Source organism: Aulonocara stuartgranti (assembly GCF_965226115.1).
Source record: "Aulonocara stuartgranti genome assembly, chromosome: 18".
Lineage (NCBI taxonomy): Eukaryota > Metazoa > Chordata > Actinopteri > Cichliformes > Cichlidae > Aulonocara > Aulonocara stuartgranti.
In genome coordinates, this window is record NC_138954.1 from 4881343 (window position 1) to 4906918 (window position 25576).

A 25576-nucleotide genomic window follows, 5' to 3' on the forward strand; every position below is an offset into this window, starting at 1 on the left:
CACAAGGCGAAATAAAAAGACTGGAACATATGATCAGGCAGTTGTTCAAGATAAATTCATGTATGTTCCAGTTTTATCAACATTGGAATCAATATTTAAGAGTCAGCATGTTGGAGAAATGTTGAAAAAATCAGACACTTGTGATTCAAGACGCAGAGATATTTGTGATGGATCTCTATTGAAGACACGCCCTCTTTTTTTCAACAGAAAAGCACACAGTTCAGATCCAAATGTTCTATGATGACTTTGAGGTTGCAAATCCTCTTGGTTCCAAGCGAGGTATTCACAAGTTGGGTGCAGTATATTTTACCTTAAGAAACTTCTCTCCCAAATGGAATTCTTTTTTGGCCAACATACACCTTTGTGCCTTATTTCATGCACAAGATCTGAAACGTTATGGTTTTAGTGAAATTCTTGTTCCTATTGTTCGAGACATTAAAGTGTTAGAGAGCGATGGTATTGAGATTCCACTATTCGGTGGTTATGTTCGTGGTAGTGTGGTACAGGTCACTGGTGATAATTTAGGCTTACATAGCTTGTTTGGTCTGGTGGAGTCTTTCAGTGCAAGGTACTGTTGCAGGTTTTGTTTAGCTGATAAAGATGACTTTCAAACAGAATTCTCTGAAGATTCCCCCAAAATAGTGTTGCGCACCAAAGACAACCACACTGCTCACTGTCAGGAAATGTCTAATAATCCATTGCTTCCTTATGTTTTTGGTGTAAAGAGTTCATGCTTATTGAATTCACTGACATATTTTCACACAACTGAGAACTTCTCAGTTGATGTGATGCATGATGTTTTGGAAGGAGTGGCCCAGTACAAACTGAAGTTATTGTTTTTGTATTTAAAAGAACAACATCTTACATTGGGAGAAGTGAATTTGAGAATACAAAGTTTTGATTATGGATTCATGGAGAAAAACAATAGGCCAGTAGCTGTGAATTTAGGTGGAGAGTCTAATGATCTGGGACTGAATGCTATTCAGACATGGTGCTTACTGAGGAATGTTCCCCTCATGTTTGGAGATTTGGTAACCTCTACTGACCAACATCGGGGCCTACTACTTTTATTACTACAGATAGTTAACATTGTATTTTCTCCTATGTTATCTCAAGGTATGTGTGTATATTTAAAACATTTGATTGTGGAACACCACAAACTGTTCAAGATGTTGTATCCCCAGAAAAAACTTTTACCAAAGCACCATTTTCTTATCCATTATCCTCGCTGCATCCAAAAAATAGGGCCTGTACTTCATAGTTGGTGCATGCGCTATGAAGGTAAGCACAATTTTTTCAAGAAACTGCTCAAATCATTCAAAAATATCACCAAAACGCTGGCCAAAAAAACACCAGAATTATATGGCATACATTTGGCAATCTTCAACAACCTTTAGTCGGTTAGACATTGGTCCAGGAAAAATGGTGTCTTTAGATATGGTAAAAGGAGGTTCTGGAATTGCAATAGCAATGCAACTGCCCAATAGAGTTCAAGTTATGAAAGTGAACTGGGCTAAACAGAATGGTATTGTTTACCGCCCGCATTTGGTTATTTGTGGCAAAGTAGTGTCTGAAATGCCTGTGTTTTACCAGATTGAGTCAGTTCTGATAATACATGAGAAACTGGTACTTCTCATTTTGCCATTATGTACAGTAGCCTTTCAAGAACATTTCCATGCTTATGAGTTGACCAGGACAAAGCAAGATTTAGTTGTCTTTCATGTTGACAGCCTGCATTATCCCAGGCCTTTTGACATACAATTGTCGTATGGAGTGAATGACAACTGTCATTACTTACTGTCATTTGTAAGAGTTTGTTATGCTAATAAATGCTGTTACTGTAACCTGTATGTTTGTAGTTATTTTCATAATATAGGATAGATCACAGCCATTTAGAAATATAGCATCATATGATAAATATGAAAAAATAATGAAAATGAAATATTATTACACATTAGAGTGAACTTGGACTAAAAATAACTCTATAAAGTGAAATCATATTACTCTAAACAGTGTGAATAACCCTCAGTGTTAAATATTTTTACACATTTTGTTGTTAATTTTGACACTAAACTGAGTAGAATTAACACTAAAAAGTTAACACTGGCCATAGAGTAAATTTTACCCTAATTTTGAGTGGGACCAAATGTTATCTGAAACAGAGTTAAAATCAACTCTCTAAGTGTAAAATTGACAGTTTTTTACTGTGTGGCCTCATATCAAATGTGAAGGCAGAATGAGTCTACGTTTGACGTTTGTTTAATCTAATCTTCCTTTTCAAACATTTAAACAGCAGCGAGTCTGCAGCTGAGGGAACACAAACTCAAATTGTCGGAACAGGTTTGCTCGTTTCTTGGATTCATTTGGTGATTTATTAAATGTATAACTGTTATTCTAATCTGCTGCTGGGTCTCTTACACTTTTCTTTATGCTGTATATTTTCACGTCTCTGGAATAGTTGGCAGTTAGTCAGCTGGGAAACTCTGCATATCGTGGATATGCTGACCTCGCTCCGTGGTGTACAGGGCCGTTTACCCTCATGATTAATATTCACAATAAAAATATTAGCCGAACATCATGAAGTCTGTATGTGTTTCATAGTGTCGAACAACCTTTGTACAGTTAAAGCCAGCAGTTACTACATGACAGAAACACCAACGTTATCTCTTTTATGCGTTTATACACAGGTCACGCTGATTACTGAACAAAAACCCAAAGATCAGATGTTAAACAGATTTATTTGCTCTCTCTCCTCCTTAAACATGTTTTTAATGTTAGTTATAATTCAGAATTGGCGACTGAAACACGTAGGACACATAAGAACATCAGGAAATAAAACACCGATAAATATAACCTCAGTAAAAGAAGTCAGCGGGGGTTACTACAGCTGTGTACCGGGGCCTGCGCTTTGTCGGTGGGATTGCTTGCGAGGCGAGCGGGTCTATCCCACGCTTTGCCGTGAGACTGGGCAGACGTCTCCGAAATCATCGAAGCACTTTTGCAAAGAGGCTGTATCTTGACAAACCGACCAGACACATGAAGATTAAACCACTACATTCTCGGCTAAAAAAATATTAAAACGGTATTTGGTGACACACAAACAGGGTTTTTCAAAGTTCAGTTCTGTTAGCTTCCACATGCCGGTTGTTGTGTGCTAGAAACAATGGCCACCAGGCCTAAGCAATGGTTTTGACTTGATCAGCGTTAACCCCGCCCCCTGAGTTTGATGGGTGAGGCTGACAGATAAAATTATTTCAAGATGAGAGCCAGGCGCCAGGACTGCCAAAATGAAATAACTAAATATATCATTAAATAATTAATTAAATGTGTCAATAATTAATTAATTAAATGTGTGTTGGCCCTGCGACAGACTGGCGACCTGTCCAGGGTGTACCCCGCCTCTCGCCCTATGACAGCTGGGATAGGCTCCAGCGCCCCCCGCGACCCTGAAAAGGATAAGCGGAAGCGAATGGATGGATGGATGGATGGAATAATTAATTAAAATGTGAAATACATAAATAATTAATTAAACGTGTCAATAATTAATTAATTACATGTGTCATAACTATTTATTTAATTAATTAATTCCAATTTTAATTAATTATTGCCACATTTAATTCATTATTTAATGGTGTATTTAATTAATTCATTATGGCAGTCCTGGCGCTCCATAGGCACCAGCGCCAGAGGTGAGGTTGAATACAAAGACTGTCCTCTGGACACCGTATAACATGCCCGATCCCAAGGCCCTATATGTATGTGTTATGAGAGTGTGAGTAATGTGGATGTCTAGGTTGTGGAATAAAATCAGTCTGCTGATAAAACAGTGAGCACAGTGAGAAGATCTTCACTGAGCTGATCCATCTCATCTCATAAAATTGAGGCACAGGTGACCAGGAGGGGACAGAGGGGGAACGACCTTTTATTGCTTTTTTCTACAACAATTTCTTAGTTCAGCTGCAGTATTTGATATCCTGTAATGACTAAAATGATAATTTAAACTAATTTACATAAAAAGATTGTCTTTTAAATGTTAAGGTTATTTAACAACTTTAAAGGCTGAGCAGTGCTATTTTTAAATGAAAAACTCACAGGCTCACATGTTCCAGGATTGAATTAGTGTCTGATAACCCTCCCTCTTCCTGCTCTCTAACTCAGCACCTCCTCTCTGTCCACATGTTCCCTTGTTCCCTCCCCTTCTGATCTGCAGTTTGAAGATGGGTGCAACCAACATGTGGTGACGTATAAGAGCTGACAGATCCCATTCGCTACAGAAACCTATGTTGTTTAGATCAGAGCAGTTTCAGTTCTGAGGAAGTGAAACTCACACAGTCACTGACACTGTTGGGTGAAATGGCGCAGAAAAGTGTTCAGCTGGACCGAGAAACCTTCTCTTGTTCGATCTGTTTGGATCTACTGAAGAATCCGGTGGCTCTTCCCTGTGGACACAGCTACTGCATGAAGTGTATTGAAAGCTTCTGGGATGAAGAGGAAAAGAAGAAAATCTACAGCTGCCCTCAGTGCAGACAGACTTTCACAGCGAGGCCTGTCCTGGTGAAAAACACCATGTTAGCAGTTTTAGTGGAGCAGCTGAAGAAGACTGGACTCCAAGCTGCTCCTGCTGATCACTGCTATGCTGGACCTGAAGATGTGGCCTGTGATGTCTGCACTGGAAGAAAAATGAAAGCCTTCAAGTCCTGTTTATTCTGTCTGGCATCTTACTGTGAGAAACACCTTCAGACTCATAATATTGTTGCAGTTTCATTAAAGAAACACAAGCTGGTGGAGCCCTCCAAGAAGCTCCAGGAGAACATCTGCTCTCGTCATGATGAGGTGATGAAGATGTTCTGCCGTACTGATCAGCAGAGTATCTGTTATCTCTGCTCTGTGGATGAACATAAAGGCCACGACACAGTCTCAGCTGCAGCAGAAAGGACTGAGAGGCAGAGAGAGCTGGAGGTGAGTCGACAAAACATCCAGCAGAGAATCCAGGACAGAGAGAAAGATGTGAAGCTGCTTCAACAGGAGGTGGAGGCCATCAATCAGTCTGCTGATCAAACAGTGGAGCACAGTGAGAAGATCTTCACTGAGCTGATCCATCTCATCCAGAAAAGAAGCTCTGATGTGAAGCAGCAGATCAGATCCCAGCAGGAAACTGAAGTGAGTCGAGTCAAAGAGCTTCAGGAGAAGCTGGAGCAGGAGATCACTGAGCTGAAGAGGAAAGATGCTGAGCTGAAGCAGCTCTCACACACAGAGGATCACATCCAGTTTCTACACAACTACCCCTCACTGTCAGCACTCAGTGAGTCTACAGACTCATCCAGCATCAATATCCGTCCTCTGAGCTACTTTGAGGATGTGACAGCAGCTGTGTCAGAGGTCAGAGATAAACTACAGGACATTCTGAGAGAGGAATGGACAAACATCTCACTGACAGTCACTGAAGTGGATGTTTTACTGTCACGACCAGAGCCAAAGACCAGAGCTGGATTCTTAAAATATTCATGTGAAATCACACTGGATCCAAACACAGCGTACAAACTGCTGTTATTATCAGAGGGGAACAGAAAAGCAACATTTATGAAACAAAAACATTATTCTGATCATCCAGACAGATTCACTTATTGGTCTCAGGTCCTGAGTCGAGAGAGTCTGACTGAACGTTGTTACTGGGAGGTGGAGTGGAGAGGGGGAGTTTATGTAGCAGTCGCATACAAGAATATCAGCAGAAAAGGAGAGGGTTATGAATGTGGATTTGGACATAATGACAAATCTTGGTCATTAGATTGTAACAACAACAGATATATATTTTGGTACAACAACATCCAAACTCCTGTCTCAGGTCCTCGTTCCTCCAGAGTAGGAGTGTACCTGGATCACAGAGCAGGTATTTTGTCCTTCTACAGCGTCTCTGAAACCATGACTCTCCTCCACAGAGTCCAGACCACATTCACTCAGCCGCTCTATGCTGGACTGAGGCTTTACTATGATTATGGAGCCACTGCTGAGTTGATTAAAGTGAAATAGACTGAAGTCTTTCATATTGTTGTAAGTTTAAATCTGTATTTTAGTTCCCTTTTAGTTTCTCTCCATCATTATTGTGGTATTTATGTGCTGCACATAAATCAGATGTCAGTCAAACATTATGGGCAGTACCTCGACATCTTCAACATGTTGTCTTGATGTTTTTACGTTTTATAGGTGGAGCTCTTTCCTGTGTCTGTTCAGCCATGGAGACTATCAATGCTTATGGATATTTTTATTTGAAAAATTTCTCCACATGACAACATAAACTTCTCTATCTTCTAAATGTTTACTGAATATTTTTCTTAGGTATTTGTATGTTGTTGTTTCTCTTCACTGATCTTAACAGAGAAGTCTACAGACCTTCCTTTATCACACAGATTTTATTCTCATTTGTACATTTATAAAGAAAACAATTAATTACAGAGCAATAAGAAATTTTAAGAAAGTGCACTATATCATAATTTATAGTAAAGTGTATTAAAGCATCGTTAGTTAGTCACTTATTTAGTTTGGAGCTGTATCATCTGACACTGTAGAAACATTTCCTCCAGCTTCAGCACAGAATGTTAAAAACAGAACTATTAATGAGAACAAACAGTAGGAACACAGTATCAGCAAACATCATGGCTTAAAATGGAGAGTAAAAATCTAAAAAGAAATAAACAAATTAGTAAAAAGGATTTCCTGTTGACATGTTATTGGTCCTATCTTGTCTGCAGCACCTCCAGGATGCTTCTTATATGTTTCTGGTTATTTTTGCACCAATTTTAGTTTTTGTCAGTAGGAAGTTCAAGTTCAACTCAGTGTGTTTGTTTGTTTTTTTCAAACTGATGCCTGACCTTGAACACCAAACATCTGTCAATAAAGCAATGATATAAAATGCTTATATTAGTACTGAAAAACTGCATATCCACTTTACAAATATAAATAATGATATAAATCCACAGCTGAACTGGAGGAGCAGCTGATCTAGTTCACTCATGTGTTTCTGGACTAAGAGTTGGAGCAAATACCTTATGATTCAGTGATGTTTGTTTTTGTTCAATATTTTGTAGATCCAAGAGTGAGTTTGACTCATGATGATGATGTTCCGAATTAAACAAAGTTGGTCACAAATTCTTCAAAGCTGTTTATTAAGAATATATTCACTTGGACTCATGAGACAGGCTTGTGATCCAAGGGAGCCATCAACTGGACAATTACTGACATGACAACAAAAAAGCTAAGTACAGAGGGGGGAACAGAGGTGAAAATACTTGCTTTAAAGGATTGTAATGTTTCCTTTTAAAATAAGTCTCTAAGGTCAGACAAAGGGACAGAAACTCATAGCTTTCTACCAGCCCAATGACAAAACTATAAGTTGTTTTTTAACATCTACTTTTTCATCTATTTGGCAGTCACAGTGAAAAGTATAAACATTGGCACGCTTTGTCTTGTGATTCTGCTGTTCGTAAAAAATGACCATGCGCAAAGTACCAGACTTTAAGGCTTTGACTTGATGCCAATGGCCTGAGGAGGACAGTATTACCCTTGGACATGTGTAGTCTGCCGTCTACTCAATAGAAGAACAAGAAGCGCGGAAATGGCACAACTGTCTTCAGTTTCTGGGAGAGTTTAACAATGAGAGACTGATGATGCAGAAGAAATCTCCGTGGTTAAAAACATTAAAAACAGTCGTCCAGGATGATGAGATCCGCCACTGGCTCAGACTGCTGTATATCAGCCGGAGACCCGAGATGAAGTCACGCAGCAGGTATGTAAAACTGTGATGTTCTCAATAAACTAACACAGGAACGATCTGAGCTCAGTCTGTAAGCTAACAGGCTAAAATCAGAGAGCAGCTAATCAAACAAGTGCGTCCGTTTTTTTTAAAGGTCAACTTTTAACAATAGACTTTCATGAGACACATCAAAACCAAACAGGGAGGGAAAGCTTCGGTTTTCTGCACTGTGCCACAGTTCGCTGTCTGCTTCGGTTCACGACGCCTCACTCCGGGGCTACAGACAGTTCTCTGCCGCCTGTGGTGCTCCTCACCTCCGTCTGCACCCACAGGCTTCCCGAGGTGGAGGCAGGCCGGCAGGGACTTTGAGAGATGGGCTTTACTTTCAAAAATACCCCTTAATCAGGGTCTAACCCTACAAGACCATCGTGCCTCCCCCACCATCCTCACCTCATGTTAAAATGTATATTTTTCAACTGAATTATATTTGGGTTCAAGAAAATGATGAAGTTTTTAAAATAACTTTGTAATGTTCTAATAAACAGTCTTAACTCGAACTAAATCAGCTCAAATCTCACAGATGTCAGTGTTATTCACAAAGCATGGAAACATAGTTGTTAGTTTTGAATGCAGCCACAGCAGGCAAACTATGGCTGCATGCTCCAAAGAACAGGAGCACAGTAACTGAACACACTCTTAGCACACTTACATCTGATTTTGGGAACAGTTAACAGATCTGAACCTGATGACCTGAGAGGTTTAACTGGGTCAAAGGTCGAGAGCCAATTGAGAACTGTCCAGTTAAACCAACTAAATGATGAAACCTTTGATTTAAAATGTCATGATCAACAGTATCAAAGGCAGCAATGAGATCAAATAGAACTAAGACTGAAACTCTGAGTCCCTAATAATCTTCAGATCACTGATGACTTTAGTTGGGTTGATTCTGTGCAATGACTGGCTGTGAAACCTGACTGGTACTTATCTGCTATGGCACTGTGAGATTTTCAGTTTAATCTACAACAATGACAAACATTTACTTGCAGCGTGAAGCTGGCAGCAGCTACCTGAATGATTTGTACTCTGAACTTTCCTAATAAGAGTATCAGAGCTCGAGAGTAACTTACACTTTCATTTTTCACATTTGTACAGTTAGTTGTAAATTTCACTCCCATATGAGGACATGCTCAGAGTGGACTATATTTGCTCAGATGTGTTTTCCTGTCATCACATTATTAACCTTTTTCCTCAGTGACCCTTTGTTCCTCAAGATCTCCCCCTAACATGAAGTGTGAGGAAGAGGAGGGCCTGTATGACCAGCAGGTCTCCAACCAGGAGAGGAACTCCAGTCTGGACCAGGAGGGCCCAGATCCTCCACAGATCAAAGAGGAAGAGGAGGAACTCTGCATCAGCGATGACGTAGAAAAGATTGTACTCAAACAGGAGGATGAAGGCCTCATCTGGACTGAAGAAGAGCAGCTCAGACAGCTGGATAACATCTGGAAACCTGAAATGAACTTACACAGCAGGGGTATGTAAAACCGTAATGGTCTTACCTAAAAATTAATATGACTTTAATTCATTCAATAAAGATATTTTGGAAACACATCAGAGTTCTTCAAGGCCAGTGTTTAAATAAACTCAGCTGATTGTTAGTCGAGGTTTTCTGAGAGCTTCGCTGCTTTTTATCCCCATATTTTAATCCTACTTTTAAATTTCCCCTTCTGTCTGATGTTTGTCTTATCATTTACATAAACATCTTTCCAACAGTAATTGGTGGACAAACTGTGATTGGTGCATAGAAATTTACTAACGTGTTAGAAGTGAGTGCATGAAATCTTATTTTAACAGTTTCCAGGTCTGGGTAAATGATATGATGATATTTCGGATGATATTTTGATTAAACTCTGTTGTAGAGTTGGAAATGGACAGCTGTAGACACCACTGCCGAGTAGTCATTCTTGTTATACTTCTATATTTATCTAAGACAAGTAATTTTGTCCATTTGTCACCTCAGCTTTCCCACAACAGCATGAATGTGAGGAGGAACTGGTTTTTGGGGACCAGGAGAGAAACTTCAGCCTCGACCAGGAGGATCCGGAGCTTCCACAGATAAAAGAGGAAGAGGAGGAACCTTGCACCAGTCAGGACGTAGATCAGCTTGTAGTGAAGCAGGAGACTGAAGGCATTATTATCTTCATGGTGGCTCCTACTTATGAGGAAAGTGAGCCAGAGCTGGACAGTGAACATCTCCTTTCTTCCAGCTCTCCTGAACCAGAGAGCAGAGATCAGCAAGACAACTTTCCTGTGTCAGAGAGTCAGCGTAAAACTGACACAAGTAAAAAGTTTGTGAAATGTGAGATTTGTGGAAAAACCTTTGAGTACAGATCCAAACTAACGAGACATATGAGGGTTCACACAGGTGAGAAGCCACATTCTTGCAGCACCTGCGGAAAAAGATTCAGCCTGATGATAAACTTGAAAACTCACATGAGAATCCACACAGGTGAAAAGCTTCATTCAGAGGATACAGTTACAAAGACACATGAGGATTCACACTAGTTAAAAGTGGGAGAACTGTCAGATGAAGCAGTCCACTGAGAAGCCAGATCAGAGCAGATCAGATGACCTCCTTCCTTAAAAAACTCTGTATTGTTTATTGTATGTAGGGGTGGGAGATATAGCCTCAAAATAATATTTCAAGAAACTTACATTTAAAAAAAATAATGTACATTTTATCAGCTCGGCAGGCAGCAGCATTTATATGTGTAAGTAAATGATGGATTTTCCATCTTTCTCTTCCAGTGAGCTGCTGTCACTGATGACAGCTTAGCTAATTCAAAGTGTGAAAATGTGGCCACCTCAAGGTGCTTGATATTGTAAGGTAAAGACCCAACAATAATACAATGAAAACAGAGAAAACCCAAACAGTCATATGACCCCCTATTAGCAAGCGTTTTGGCGACAGTGGGAAGGAAAAACTCCTTTTTAACAGGAAGAAACCTCCAGCAGAACCAGGCTCAGGGAGGGACCCCCATCTGCAACAAGGAAAGTTTTAAGTCTAATCTTAAAAGCTGAAGGCTCTGCCTCCCATTCTACCTTTAAATACTCTATGAACAACATTATAGTGCAATGTTAGTGACACGGCATACATGAAATATGAGCACATAAGTATCCTCAGGGGTGTTTTTCCTGGAAGTTTTAAGAAAAGTGTATTACAAGTGCTTACACTCTAGCTTAATATCCAAAATAACCTTGTAATGCGGAGCCTGCACAATTCTGTCATATAAGGAAAAGAAATTCTACCTGGTTTGTTTCATCTTGGGTCGAGCTTTTTAACCTCCTGCTTTTCCACCGTGTAGCACATCAGTAATTTCCATCCACTGACTGCTCTTGCTGTTATATGAAATGTAACTCGCGAGTGCTCCAGTGATGCATGGTTGAATCATTTGTTTACCTTTGGGTCGCACATCACTGCTGCTAGTATCTCCTGCTCACGTGCCTTCACAGCCCGGTTGTACTCAAGTGTGTTTTTGCTTAAAGTGTTGTAACAGGTTTGCTTTTTTCACTTTCAGTGGGAAAAGTTTTCTTGCATATTTTGCGAACATTCAGCTACCAAACTGTGACTGGAGCCCGACATATGGCTCTGGCTGTGAGACATGACTGGGGTTGACTCATTGGGGTGAATGCAAACACATGATGTTCCTCTAAACACACTTTTTTGTAAACATTTATACCAGTATTATTGCAGATCATATGATATGTCACAGCCCTAATTCTGTTTGTTGCATATTCCATTAAAACCTGTAATGAAGATGAAACACGTATTTACATTCATTTGATGTGATATTTGTATCGTGTTGAGCTGTGGAGGTGACAAAAAAGTTGCTGAGATGTTTTATTTTTTTGTTTAGTGGAGAGGTTTTACTCCACAGAGTCAAAGCTGGAAAGAAACACACATGAGACCAAACATTTTGTGATTTAATCTTGATTTTCATGAAGACTGAATTTCAGCATGTGCTCATCCTGTTGATTCGTATGTTGGTGTTGGTTATGTGTCTTAAAAGTGAAATAAAGATTTCTTTAAAACTTCTTGTGGCTATTTTTTTAAGGCACAATCTTTACAACATGAAACAACGTCTGTGAAGCACATTTTGTACAGTGGGCAGGGAGACTTGCCCATCACTGTGGTGGTGGGGTGGATGAGATTTGCCTGCGGTCACTTAAGGCTCTGTATGTTGTGGGTCTGTCCTGGTTGTCCTGCTCAAACATTGTATGGAAGTTGAGGTCAGTGCCTTCAGACCGGCCAACTATGGTGGTAATCATGGTCCCCTGTTTTATGAAGGGAGTGTAGAGGGTATGTTTGCACTTCAGGCCTCCCTAGGAAGGTCTATATCTGTAGTCACTTTCACTGTTTTCTTATTGCTGTTTCAAATTGTTGTTTCTGTTTGTAGCCTTTTTATTGAAGGATTTTGGTTTATATTATTAATATGTGCATTTGTTGTTATTAATAATATTTGCTTCACTCTCCATTTGATGTGTTTTTGGTATGTTTTACTTTTAATTGTTCTATGATTATGTTTATGTGTGGTTTATAATTATATTTAAGTTCTGGGTTTTTTTTATGAATAAAAGTGACTTAACTTGTCAGAGATATGAGACTTTGGGCATTTCCCCTTCTGTCTTATTCTCAGTGTCTTGTCTCCATGTTTATTTACCTCTGTGTTGCTATCTTTGTGTCTCTGTCTCTTTCTCTTCCCCTGTTCAGTGGGATTTAAGACTTCCAACAAATAATTTCAAAGGGTCAATTAAATTTTAATAAAACCATTTTACTCAACACTGCACTCGAATTTTAGCATTTTTTTTACTCAATCATAAAAAGATTCATCTTAAAAGATGTTTTAGATACATTTTTATTACTTTTCTTTCTTTCTTTCTTTCTTGTTTTTTAGCCATCAGAATTATTGTCTGAAGGCCAAAAAAGATGCCCAATTTACCAAATGGACCATCACAGCCTTGCCATATTGGTCCATTTGATCAACCTTTGTTATTATTTATTTATTTTAATTTATTTTCAGTTGTTACAGATAGGACAGACATGACTGGGGGATAGGAAGGAAGGAAGGAAGGAAGGAAGGAAGAAAAGGGGAAGAGGGACAGTGAGAAAGGGCACTTAAAAAATATCTCCCAGGTCACCTGTTGAGAGAAGAAAATAAGAGAAAACAAGCAAAAAAGAGAGCAACATAATAACACAACACCATTGCAATAATCTAGCTAAGTGTAAATAACAGTAAATATTAAATACTGAATGTGATTGTGCAGCACGCAAGATTGACATCGCACAATGTGGTTTGAGGTAGCAGCCAAGAAAGGTGTAGCTTGTGTGTGTGAACACCTGTGTGGATGAGTGCTCGTCTATTCAAAAGGCTTCTCCATGTAACGATCTGCTAGAAGGTGTGGGGAGCCATAGCCCCGTCCCCCAGGGCATGAAGCAGGCATGGAGGAGATCCAGGCCCCAGACATCCAGAGGCCCCCAGAGTGCGAGCGCCCAAAGAGGACCACCGGAGGGGCAACCGTGCCACCTTCCTGGGAAGAGCTGAGGAGAACCCCAGATGAGGGGTCACCCAACAGCCACAGAGCAGAAGCCAGAGGGGGCTGCAGTGACGTACACGTGGGCTCTGCAGGCAGCCAGCTGTGCCAGAGTGAATCGCCCCCGCAAGGGGCCCGACCGAGCCACGGGCACCAGGCCCCACCAAGCAGCCGTACCGGGGAGTGAGCTGGTACAAACCTGAGCGCCCAGCCCTGGACACCAAGTATGCACCGATGTCTGAGGGCATCAGCCACCAGCAGGGAGTGTGGTGAGGGGAAATAAGCCTCCATACCTTGGAGGGCCTGAGATGTTCCAAGGGGGTGGAGTCTAAGACTAGGCGCACACAGACCTAAACATGCATTCCCACCCTCATGCACACATATACAAATACTCGGCGCTCATCCAACCTGGATACAGACACAAATGGACACTGTACATGTACTGTACAGCACGGCCCCTCCTGAGAACCCTCAATGTCTACATGCATTTAAAACTGAGAGGTGGGCACCGGCGCCAGAGGTGAGGTTGAATACAAAGACTGTCCTCTGGACACCGTATAACATGCCCGATCCCAAGGCCCTATATGTATGTATTATGAGAGTGTGAGTAATGTGGATGTCTAGGTTGTGGAATAAAATCAGTCTGCTGATAAAACAGTGAGCACAGTGAGAAGATCTTCACTGAGCTGATCCATCTCATCTCATAAAATTGAGGCACAGGTGACCAGGAGGGGACAGAGGGGGAACGACCTTTTATTGCTTTTTTCTACAACAATTTCTTAGTTCAGCTGCAGTATTTGATATCCTGTAATGACTAAAATGATAATTTAAACTAATTTACATAAAAAGATTGTCTTTTAAATGTAAAGTTTATTTAACAACTTTAAAGGCTGAGCAGTGCTATTTTTAAATGAAAAACTCACAGGCTCACATGTTCCAGGATTGAATTAGTGTCTGATAACCCTCCCTCTTCCTGCTCTCTAACTCAGCACCTCCTCTCTGTCCACATGTTCCCTTGTTCCCTCCCCTTCTGATCTGCAGTTTGAAGATGGGTGCAACCAACATGTGGTGACGTATAAGAGCTGACAGATCCCATTCGCTACAGAAACCTATGTTGTTTAGATCAGAGCAGTTTCAGTTCTGAGGAAGTGAAACTCACACAGTCACTGACACTGTTGGGTGAAATGGCGCAGAAAAGTGTTCAGCTGGACCGAGAAACCTTCTCTTGTTCGATCTGTTTGGATCTACTGAAGGATCCGGTGGCTCTTCCCTGTGGACACAGCTACTGCATGAACTGTATTGAAAGCTTCTGGGATGAAGAGGAAAAGAAGAAAATCTACAGCTGCCCTCAGTGCCGGAGGACTTTCACAGCGAGGCCTGTCCTGGAGAAAAACACCATGTTAGCAGTTTTAGTGGAGGAGCTGAAGAAGACTGGACTCCAAGCTGCTCCTGCTGATCACTGCTATGCTGGACCTGAAGATGTGGCCTGTGATGTCTGCACTGGAAGAAAAATGAAAGCCTTCAAGTCCTGTCTGGTGTGTTTGGTCTCTTACTGTGAGAAACATGTTAAGCGTCATTATGAATGTCCTGCATTTGACAAACACAAGCTGGTGGAGCCCTCCAAGAAGCTCCAGGAGAACATCTGCTCTCGTCATGATGAGGTGATGAAGATGTTCTGCCGTACTGATCAGCAGAGTATCTGTTATCTCTGCTCTGTGGATGAACATAAAGGCCACGACACAGTCTCAGCTGCAGCAGAAAGGACTGAGAGGCAGAGAGAGCTGGAGGTGAGTCGACAAAACATCCAGCAGAGAATCCAGGACAGAGAGAAAGATGTGAAGCTGCTTCAACAGGAGGTGGAGGCCATCAATCAGTCTGCTGATCAAACAGTGGAGCACAGTGAGAAGATCTTCACTGAGCTGATCCATCTCATCCAGAAAAGAAGCTCTGATGTGAAGCAGCAGATCAGATCCCAGCAGGAAACTGAAGTGAGTCGAGTCAAAGAGCTTCAGGAGAAGCTGGAGCAGGAGATCACTGAGCTGAAGAGGAAAGATGCTGAGCTGAAGCAGCTCTCACACACAGAGGATCACATCCAGTTTCTACACAACTACCCCTCACTGTCAGCACTCAGTGAGTCTACAGACTCATCCAGCATCAATATCCGTCCTCTGAGCTACTTTGAGGATGTGACAGCAGCTGTGTCAGAGGTCAGAGATAAACTACAGGACATTCTGAGAGAGGAACGGACAAACATCTCACTGACAGTCACTGAAGTGGATGTTTCACTGTCACAACCAGAGCCAAAGACCAGAGCTGGATTCTTAAAATATTCATGTGAAATCACACTGGATCCAAACACAGCAAACAAACGGCTGTTATTATCAGAGGGGAACAGAAAAGCAACATTTATGAATCAACAACAGTCTTATTCTGATCATCCAGACAGATTCACTGACAGGTGTCAGGTCCTGAGTAGAGAGAGTCTGACTGGACGTTGTTACTGGGAGGTGGAGTGGAGAGGGGGAGGAGTTTATGTAGCAGTCGCATACAAGAATATCAGCAGAGAAGGATGGATTGAATGTTTATTTGGATATAATGACAAATCTTGGTCATTAGATTGTAACAACAACATTTATACATTTCGGTACAACAACATTGAAACTCGTGTCTCAGGTCCTCGTTCCTCCAGAGTAGGAGTGTACCTGGATCACAGAGCAGGTATTTTGTCCTTCTACAGCGTCTCTGAAACCATGACTCTCCTCCACAGAGTCCAGACCACATTCACTCAGCCGCTCTATGCTGGACTGAGGCTTTATTATGGAGACACTGCTGAGTTGATTAAAGTGAAATAGACTGAAGTCTTTCATATTGTTGTAAGTTTAAATCTGTATTTTAGTTCCCTTTTAGTTTCTCTCCATCATTATTGTGGTATTTATGTGCTGCACATAAATCAGATGTCAGTCAAACATTATGGGCAGTACCTCGACATCTTCAACATGTTGTCTTGATGTTTTTACGTTTTATAGGTGGAGCTCTTTCCTGTGTCTGTTCAGCCATGGAGACTATCAATGCTTATGGATATTTTTATTTGAAAAATTTCTCCACATGACAACATAAACTTCTCTATCTTCTAAATGTTTACTGAATATTTTTCTTAGGTATTTGTATGTTGTTGTTTCTCTTCACTGATCTTAACAGAGAAGTCTACAGACCTTCCTTTATCACACAGATTTTATTCTCATTTGTACATTTATAAAGAAAACAATTAATTACAGAGCAATAAGAAATTTTAAGAAAGTGCACTATATCATAATTTATAGTAAAGTGTATTAAAGCATCGTTAGTTAGTCACTTATTTAGTTTGGAGCTGTATCATCTGACACTGTAGAAACATTTCCTCCAGCTTCAGCACAGAATGTTAAAAACAGAACTATTAATGAGAACAAACAGTAGGAACACAGTATCAGCAAACATCATGGCTTAAAATGGAGAGTAAAAATCTAAAAAGAAATAAACAAATTAGTAAAAAGGATTTCCTGTTGACATGTTATTGGTCCTATCTTGTCTGCAGCACCTCCAGGATGCTTCTTATATGTTTCTGGTTATTTTTGCACCAATTTTAGTTTTTGTCAGTAGGAAGTTCAAGTTCAACTCAGTGTGTTTGTTTGTTTTTTTCAAACTGATGCCTGACCTTGAACACCAAACATCTGTCAATAAAGCAATGATATAAAATGCTTATATTAGTACTGAAAAACTGCATATCCACTTTACAAATATAAATAATGATATAAATCCACAGCTGAACTGGAGGAGCAGCTGATCTAGTTCACTCATGTGTTTCTGGACTAAGAGTTGGAGCAAATACCTTATGATTCAGTGATGTTTGTTTTTGTTCAATATTTTGTAGATCCAAGAGTGAGTTTGACTCATGATGATGATGTTCCGAATTAAACAAAGTTGGTCACAAATTCTTCAAAGCTGTTTATTAAGAATATATTCACTTGGACTCATGAGACAGGCTTGTGATCCAAGGGAGCCATCAACTGGACAATTACTGACATGACAACAAAAAAGCTAAGTACAGAGGGGGGAACAGAGGTGAAAATACTTGCTTTAAAGGATTGTAATGTTTCCTTTTAAAATAAGTCTCTAAGGTCAGACAAAGGGACAGAAACTCATAGCTTTCTACCAGCCCAATGACAAAACTATAAGTTGTTTTTTAACATCTACTTTTTCATCTATTTGGCAGTCACAGTGAAAAGTATAAACATTGGCACGCTTTGTCTTGTGATTCTGCTGTTCGTAAAAAATGACCATGCGCAAAGTACCAGACTTTAAGGCTTTGACTTGATGCCAATGGCCTGAGGAGGACAGTATTACCCTTGGACATGTGTAGTCTGCCGTCTACTCAATAGAAGAACAAGAAGCGCGGAAATGGCACAACTGTCTTCAGTTTCTGGGAGAGTTTAACAATGAGAGACTGATGATGCAGAAGAAATCTCCGTGGTTAAAAACATTAAAAACAGTCGTCCAGGATGATGAGATCCGCCACTGGCTCAGACTGCTGTATATCAGCCGGAGACCCGAGATGAAGTCACGCAGCAGGTATGTAAAACTGTGATGTTCTCAATGAACTAACACAGGAACGATCTGAGCTCAGTCTGTAAGCTAACAGGCTAAAATCAGAGAGCAGCTAATCAAACAAGTGCGTCCGTTTTTTTTAAAGGTCAACTTTTAACAATAGACTTTCATGAGACACATCAAAACCAAACAGGGAGGGAAAGCTTCGGTTTTCTGCACTGTGCCACAGTTCGCTGTCTGCTTCGGTTCACGACGCCTCACTCCGGGGCTACAGACAGTTCTCTGCCGCCTGTGGTGCTCCTCACCTCCGTCTGCACCCACAGACTTCCCGAGGTGGAGGCAGGCCGGCAGGGACTTTGAGAGATGGGCTTTACTTTTAAAAATAGCCCTTAATCAGGGTCTAACTCACTAAAAGATGGCCACATGTCTCTCTCCAACTTAATCTCTTTCTTTTAAGTAATTGTTTTTCATTGAAATGAAATTAATTGTTCAATAAAATGATTACATTTATAATTGAATTAAAGTTAAATGAATCAAGGTGATTTTGACTTTGCTAGTTAACAGGAAGAGAAACAAACTTACACAGGATAAAATGAAATTTGGACCCAGCAGAAAAAGTCAGATCACAGACAAACAGAAACATTCCTCTTTGGCTAAAATAAAATGCAGATTATTGCTCATCTGCAGTTTTAATCATGGTGAATAATTTATGATTCAGCCAAGTAAGATTCTTCTGTGTGGAGGTTTTTCCCCTGTCAAAAGGCATTGACCATTACCTTCATCTAAACATGGAATTTAAGTCATGTAGTTGCCGTTGTTTGTTTTTAAAGAGGTCATAATATTTTTGTGATGGTAGAAATTTATCTTCAAAGTAATAGTTATAAAGTGAATTAATAAGACTTTCCAACAAAGAGAGGGAGTCACATGGTGCTTCTGAAACATTTGTACAAACCTCTCTCACATATGTGAGCAACATGCTCACAGTGTACAGCCCTGCTGACTGAGGCTGCACCTTTACCTGTCTAATCTTTTTCTTTTTACTTTGTTCCTCAAGTCCCACATCAACATGAAGTGTAAGGAGGAGGAAGATCTGGCTGGCCAGCAGGTCTGGAAGCAGGAGAGGAACTTCAATCTGGACCAGGAGGACACAGATCCCCCACAGATCAAAGAGGAACAGGAGGAACTCTGCATCAGTCAAGAGGGAGAACAGCTTGTAGTGAAACACGAGGATGAAGGCATCGTCGTCTGGAGCGGGGAAGAGCGGCTCAGACAGCTGCATAACATCTGGAAACCTGAGAAAGATTTACAGACCAGCGGTAAAACTGTAATCGCTTTTCTGAAGTGTTAACATTAATATTAAACCTACAGTTTGTATCAGTCAGATCTATTTAATGTGTATTCGTGAAAACATGACAGGGAGTTTTAAATGGACTGGTTCTTATATAGCGCTTTTCTACTCAATCTTGAGCACTCAAAGCGCTTTACAAAACTTGTGCATTCACCCACTCACTCCCATTCGCACAAGCACATTTTTCTTAGTGCTTTCTACCAACATTCAGACACACATTCCACAGATCAAAGAGCAACTTGAGGCAACTTGGAGTTAGTATCTTGCCCAAGGATATTTGAAATGCAGACTAGGTGAAGCCGGGAATCGAACCGATCAGTAGATGATCTGCTCTACCGCCTGAGCTACAGCCACCCCCAATAGTGAAGATTATTTTGAAAAATATCAAGATGTAGATCAGTTTCGAGATCAACTCCAAAATAGATCATCAGTCAGTCAGTAATAAGTGAGTTCTTTTTTGTTTGAAAGGTTTTTTTTACTCTTAATGTTGCTGAAAAATGTCAGAACTCAAGTTCTCATTTGCATCAGAGTGCACAAATAACTTCATTTTTACACACTTTTAATTTCACCTGCAAATGTGAGCAACATGCCCTCATTACAGACTTTAACTAAAACTTTATCTTCTCAGAGGTGTTTTTCTATAATTACATTTTTTTTATTGTTCGTTTAGAAGCAATAGTGGAGAGACCGGCTGACTGCTGCAGAAGAAATCTGCTCTGAGGTTAACAGAACGTCTGATCGTCCAGTATGAGATCAACCTTCAGCAGAGACTGCTGGATATCAGCCGGAAACCCGAGATAAAGTTACGCATAACAGGTAAAACTGCGATGGTCTCAGTGGACTAACACAAGAATACAACTCATGTAGGACCTGATCAGAGCTCAGCTTGTAGGCTAACATACTGAAATCAGGGAGCGGCTAATCACACAAGTGCGTCTCTTTTTTACGGTGAACTTTTAGCATTAAACAAACCTTGAGACCGAGAGAAAGTGCCTTTATAGAAGATTTATTTAGAAGATTAAGATAAAGGAGGCAGGGAGGGAAAGCTTCTGTTTTCTGCACTGTGCCACAGTTCGCTGTCTGCTTCGGCTCTCTGACCCTCACTCCGGGGCTACAGACAGTCCTCTGCCGCCTGTGGTGCTCCTCACGTCCGTCTGCACCCACAGGCTTCCCGAGGTGGAGGCAGGCCGGCAGGGACTTTGAGAGATGGGCTTTACTTTCAAAAATACCCCTTAATCAGGGTCTAACCCTACAAGACCATCGTGCCTCCCCCACCATCCTCACCTCATGTTAAAATGTATATTTTTCAACTGAATTATATTTGGGTTCAAGAAAATGATGAAGCTTTTAAAATAACTTTGTAATGTTCTAATAAACAGTCTTAACTCGAACTAAATCAGCTCAAATCTCACAGATGTCAGTGTTATTCACAAAGCATGGAAACATAGTTGTTAGTTTTGAATGCAGCCACAGCAGGCAAACTATGGCTGCATGCTCCAAAGAACAGGAGCACAGTAACTGAACACACTCTTAGCACACTTACATCTGATTTTGGGAACAGTTAACAGATCTGAACCTGATGACCTGAGAGGTTTAACTGGGTCAAAGGTCGAGAGCCAATTGAGAACTGTCCAGTTAAACCAACTAAATGATGAAACCTTTGATTTAAAATGTCATGATCAACAGTATCAAAGGCAGCAATGAGATCAAATAGAACTAAGACTGAAACTCTGAGTCCCTAATAATCTTCAGATCACTGATGACTTTAGTTGGGTTGATTCTGTGCAATGACTGGCTGTGAAACCTGACTGGTACTTATCTGCTATGGCACTGTGAGATTTTCAGTTTAATCTACAACAATGACAAACATTTACTTGCAGCGTGAAGCTGGCAGCAGCTACCTGAATGATTTGTACTCTGAACTTTCCTAATAAGAGTATCAGAGCTCGAGAGTAACTTACACTTTCATTTTTCACATTTGTACAGTTTAAATTTCACTCACATATGAGGACATGCTCAGAGTGGACTATATTTGCTCAGATGTGTTTTCCTGTCATCACATTATTAACCTTTTTCCTCAGTGACCTTTTGTTCCTCAAGATCTCCCCCTAACATGAAGTGTGAGGAAGAGGAGGGCCTGTATGACCAGCAGGTCTCCAACCAGGAGAGGAACTCCAGTCTGGACCAGGAGGGCCCAGATCCTCCACAGATCAAAGAGGAAGAGGAGGAACTCTGCATCAGCGATGACGTAGAAAAGATTGTACTCAAACAGGAGGATGAAGGCCTCATCTGGACTGAAGAAGAGCAGCTCAGACAGCTGGATAACATCTGGAAACCTGAAATGAACTTACACAGCAGGGGTATGTAAAACCGTAATGGTCTTACCTAAAAATTAATATGACTTTAATTCATTCAATAAAGATATTTTGGAAACACATCAGAGTTCTTCAAGGCCAGTGTTTAAATAAACTCAGCTGATTGTTAGTCGAGGTTTTCTGAGAGCTTCGCTGCTTTTTATCCCCATATTTTAATCCTACTTTTAAATTTCCCCTTCTGTCTGATGTTTGTCTTATCATTTACATAAACATCTTTCCAACAGTAATTGGTGGACAAACTGTGATTGGTGCATAGAAATTTACTAACGTGTTAGAAGTGAGTGCATGAAATCTTATTTTAACAGTTTCCAGGTCTGGGTAAATGATATGATGATATTTCGGATGATATTTTGATTAAACTCTGTTGTAGAGTTGGAAATGGACAGCTGTAGACACCACTGCCGAGTAGTCATTCTTGTTATACTTCTATATTTATCTAAGACAAGTAATTTTGTCCATTTGTCACCTCAGCTTTCCCACAACAGCATGAATGTGAGGAGGAACTGGTTTTTGGGGACCAGGAGAGAAACTTCAGCCTCGACCAGGAGGATCCGGAGCTTCCACAGATAAAAGAGGAAGAGGAGGAACCTTGCACCAGTCAGGACGTAGATCAGCTTGTAGTGAAGCAGGAGACTGAAGGCATTATTATCTTCATGGTGGCTCCTACTTATGAGGAAAGTGAGCCAGAGCTGGACAGTGAACATCTCCTTTCTTCCAGCTCTCCTGAACCAGAGAGCAGAGATCAGCAAGACAACTTTCCTGTGTCAGAGAGTCAGCGTAAAACTGACACAAGTAAAAAGTTTGTGAAATGTGAGATTTGTGGAAAAACCTTTGAGTACAGATCCAAACTAACGAGACATATGAGGGTTCACACAGGTGAGAAGCCACATTCTTGCAGCACCTGCGGAAAAAGATTCAGCCTGATGATAAACTTGAAAACTCACATGAGAATCCACACAGGTGAGAAGCTTCATTCAGAGGATACAGTTACAAAGACACATGAGGATTCACACTAGTTAAAAGTGGGAGAACTGTCAGATGAAGCAGTCCACTGAGAAGCCAGATCAGAGCAGATCAGATGACCTCCTTCCTTAAAAAACTCTGTATTGTTTATTGTATGTAGGGGTGGGAGATATAGCCTCAAAATAATATTTCAAGAAACTTACATTTAAAAAAAATAATGTACATTTTATCAGCTCGGCAGGCAGCAGCATTTATATGTGTAAGTAAATGATGGATTTTCCATCTTTCTCTTCCAGTGAGCTGCTGTCACTGATGACAGCTTAGCTAATTCAAAGTGTGAAAATGTGGCCACCTCAAGGTGCTTGATATTGTAAGGTAAAGACCCAACAATAATACAATGAAAACAGAGAAAACCCAAACAGTCATATGACCCCCTATTAGCAAGCGTTTTGGCGACAGTGGGAAGGAAAAACTCCTTTTTAACAGGAAGAAACCTCCAGCAGAACCAGGCTCAGGGAGGGACCCCCATCTGCAACAAGGAAAGTTTTAAGTCTAATCTTAAAAGCTGAAGGCTCTGCCTCCCATTCTACCTTTAAATACTCTATGAACAACATTATAGTGCAATGTTAGTGACACGGCATACATGAAATATGAGCACATAAGTATCCTCAGGGGTGTTTTTCCTGGAAGTTTTAAGAAAAGTGTATTACAAGTGCTTACACTCTAGCTTAATATCCAAAATAACCTTGTAATGCGGAGCCTGCACAATTCTGTCATATAAGGAAAAGAAATTCTACCTGGTTTGTTTCATCTTGGGTCGAGCTTTTTAACCTCCTGCTTTTCCACCGTGTAGCACATCAGTAATTTCCATCCACTGACTGCTCTTGCTGTTATATGAAATGTAACTCGCGAGTGCTCCAGTGATGCATGGTTGAATCATTTGTTTACCTTTGGGTCGCACATCACTGCTGCTAGTATCTCCTGCTCACGTGCCTTCACAGCCCGGTTGTACTCAAGTGTGTTTTTGCTTAAAGTGTTGTAACAGGTTTGCTTTTTTCACTTTCAGTGGGAAAAGTTTTCTTGCATATTTTGCGAACATTCAGCTACCAAACTGTGACTGGAGCCCGACATATGGCTCTGGCTGTGAGACATGACTGGGGTTGACTCATTGGGGTGAATGCAAACACATGATGTTCCTCTAAACACACTTTTTTGTAAACATTTATACCAGTATTATTGCAGATCATATGATATGTCACAGCCCTAATTCTGTTTGTTGCATATTCCATTAAAACCTGTAATGAAGATGAAACACGTATTTACATTCATTTGATGTGATATTTGTATCGTGTTGAGCTGTGGAGGTGACAAAAAAGTTGCTGAGATGTTTTATTTTTTTGTTTAGTGGAGAGGTTTTACTCCACAGAGTCAAAGCTGGAAAGAAACACACATGAGACCAAACATTTTGTGATTTAATCTTGATTTTCATGAAGACTGAATTTCAGCATGTGCTCATCCTGTTGATTCGTATGTTGGTGTTGGTTATGTGTCTTAAAAGTGAAATAAAGATTTCTTTAAAACTTCTTGTGGCTATTTTTTTAAGGCACAATCTTTACAACATGAAACAACGTCTGTGAAGCACATTTTGTACAGTGGGCAGGGAGACTTGCCCATCACTGTGGTGGTGGGGTGGATGAGATTTGCCTGCGGTCACTTAAGGCTCTGTATGTTGTGGGTCTGTCCTGGTTGTCCTGCTCAAACATTGTATGGAAGTTGAGGTCAGTGCCTTCAGACCGGCCAACTATGGTGGTAATCATGGTCCCCTGTTTTATGAAGGGAGTGTAGAGGGTATGTTTGCACTTCAGGCCTCCCTAGGAAGGTCTATATCTGTAGTCACTTTCACTGTTTTCTTATTGCTGTTTCAAATTGTTGTTTCTGTTTGTAGCCTTTTTATTGAAGGATTTTGGTTTATATTATTAATATGTGCATTTGTTGTTATTAATAATATTTGCTTCACTCTCCATTTGATGTGTTTTTGGTATGTTTTACTTTTAATTGTTCTATGATTATGTTTATGTGTGGTTTATAATTATATTTAAGTTCTGGGTTTTTTTTATGAATAAAAGTGACTTAACTTGTCAGAGATATGAGACTTTGGGCATTTCCCCTTCTGTCTTATTCTCAGTGTCTTGTCTCCATGTTTATTTACCTCTGTGTTGCTATCTTTGTGTCTCTGTCTCTTTCTCTTCCCCTGTTCAGTGGGATTTAAGACTTCCAACAAATAATTTCAAAGGGTCAATTAAATTTTAATAAAACCATTTTACTCAACACTGCACTCGAATTTTAGCATTTTTTTCTACTCAGTCATAAAAAGATTCATCTTAAAATATGTTTTAGATACATTTTTATTACTTTTTTCTTTCTTTCTTTCTTTTCTTGTTGTTGTCCCGTTTCGTTTTTTAGCCATCAGAATTATTGTCTGAAGGCCAAAAAAGATGCCCAACTAACTTAATTTACCAAATGGACCATCACGGCCTTGCCATATTGGTCCATTTGATCAACCTTTGTTATTATTTATTTATTTTAATTTATTTTCAGTTGTTACAGATAGGACAGACATGACTGGGGGATAGGAAGGAAGGAAGAAAGGAAGAAAGAAAGAAAGAAAGAAAAAGAAAAGGGGAAGAGGGACAGTGAGAAAGGGCACTTAAAAAATATCTCCCAGGTCACCTGTTGAGAGAAGAAAATAAGAGAAAACAAGCAAAAAAGAGAGCAACATAATAACACAACACCATTGCAATAATCTAGCTAAGTGTAAATAACAGTAAATATTAAATACTGAATGTGATTGTGCAGCACGCAAGATTGACATCGCACAATGTGGTTTGAGGTAGCAGCCAAGAAAGGTGTAGCTTGTGTGTGTGAACACCTGTGTGGATGAGTGCTCGTCTATTCAAAAGGCTTCTCCATGTA

General features: G+C 40.3%; 3 protein-coding genes across 3 annotated transcripts; all 3 read left to right on the forward strand.

The window, feature by feature from the left end:
* Nucleotides 1–2283: 2283 nt before the first annotated feature.
* LOC309694725 (uncharacterized protein) lies at nucleotides 2284–17224 on the forward strand. Its single transcript, XM_082514934.1, has 4 exons — nucleotides 2284–6018; nucleotides 7572–7780; nucleotides 7986–8089; nucleotides 14417–17224. The coding sequence occupies exons 1-4, from the start codon at nucleotides 4354–4356 to the stop codon at nucleotides 16186–16188; spliced, it is 3750 nt and encodes a 1249-aa protein (XP_082371060.1). The 5' UTR covers nucleotides 2284–4353; the 3' UTR covers nucleotides 16189–17224.
* On the forward strand, nucleotides 8918–11839 carry LOC309694583 (uncharacterized protein). The gene is made up of 2 exons (XM_082514776.1): nucleotides 8918–9278; nucleotides 9765–11839. Exons 1-2 carry the CDS (start codon nucleotides 9032–9034, stop codon nucleotides 10307–10309), a joined length of 792 nt encoding a protein of 263 aa, XP_082370902.1. The 5' UTR covers nucleotides 8918–9031; the 3' UTR covers nucleotides 10310–11839.
* A 4130-nt stretch (nucleotides 17225–21354) lies between the features above and the next one.
* On the forward strand, nucleotides 21355–24186 carry LOC309694584 (uncharacterized protein). Its single transcript, XM_082514777.1, has 2 exons — nucleotides 21355–21625; nucleotides 22112–24186. Exons 1-2 carry the CDS (start codon nucleotides 21379–21381, stop codon nucleotides 22654–22656), a joined length of 792 nt encoding a protein of 263 aa, XP_082370903.1. The 5' UTR covers nucleotides 21355–21378; the 3' UTR covers nucleotides 22657–24186.
* Nucleotides 24187–25576: the final 1390 nt, after the last annotated feature.

Bases quoted from the DNA above. Each gene is read 5' to 3' on its own strand.
- LOC309694725 (XM_082514934.1), top strand. From the start codon at position 4,354: ATGGCGCAGAAAAGTGTTCAGCTGGACCGAGAAACCTTCTCTTGTTCG. The intron at 7,781-7,985 runs GTATGTAAAACT...ACTGTGCCACAG, and splicing joins GAGATGAAGTCACGCAGCAG to TTCGCTGTCTGCTTCGGTTC. The intron at 8,090-14,416 runs GTGGAGGCAGGC...GTGACGTATAAG, and splicing joins GCACCCACAGGCTTCCCGAG to AGCTGACAGATCCCATTCGC.
- LOC309694584 (XM_082514777.1), top strand. From the start codon at position 21,379: ATGAAGTGTGAGGAAGAGGAGGGCCTGTATGACCAGCAGGTCTCCAAC. The intron at 21,626-22,111 runs GTATGTAAAACC...TTGTCACCTCAG, and splicing joins AATGAACTTACACAGCAGGG to CTTTCCCACAACAGCATGAA.
- LOC309694583 (XM_082514776.1), top strand. From the start codon at position 9,032: ATGAAGTGTGAGGAAGAGGAGGGCCTGTATGACCAGCAGGTCTCCAAC. The intron at 9,279-9,764 runs GTATGTAAAACC...TTGTCACCTCAG, and splicing joins AATGAACTTACACAGCAGGG to CTTTCCCACAACAGCATGAA.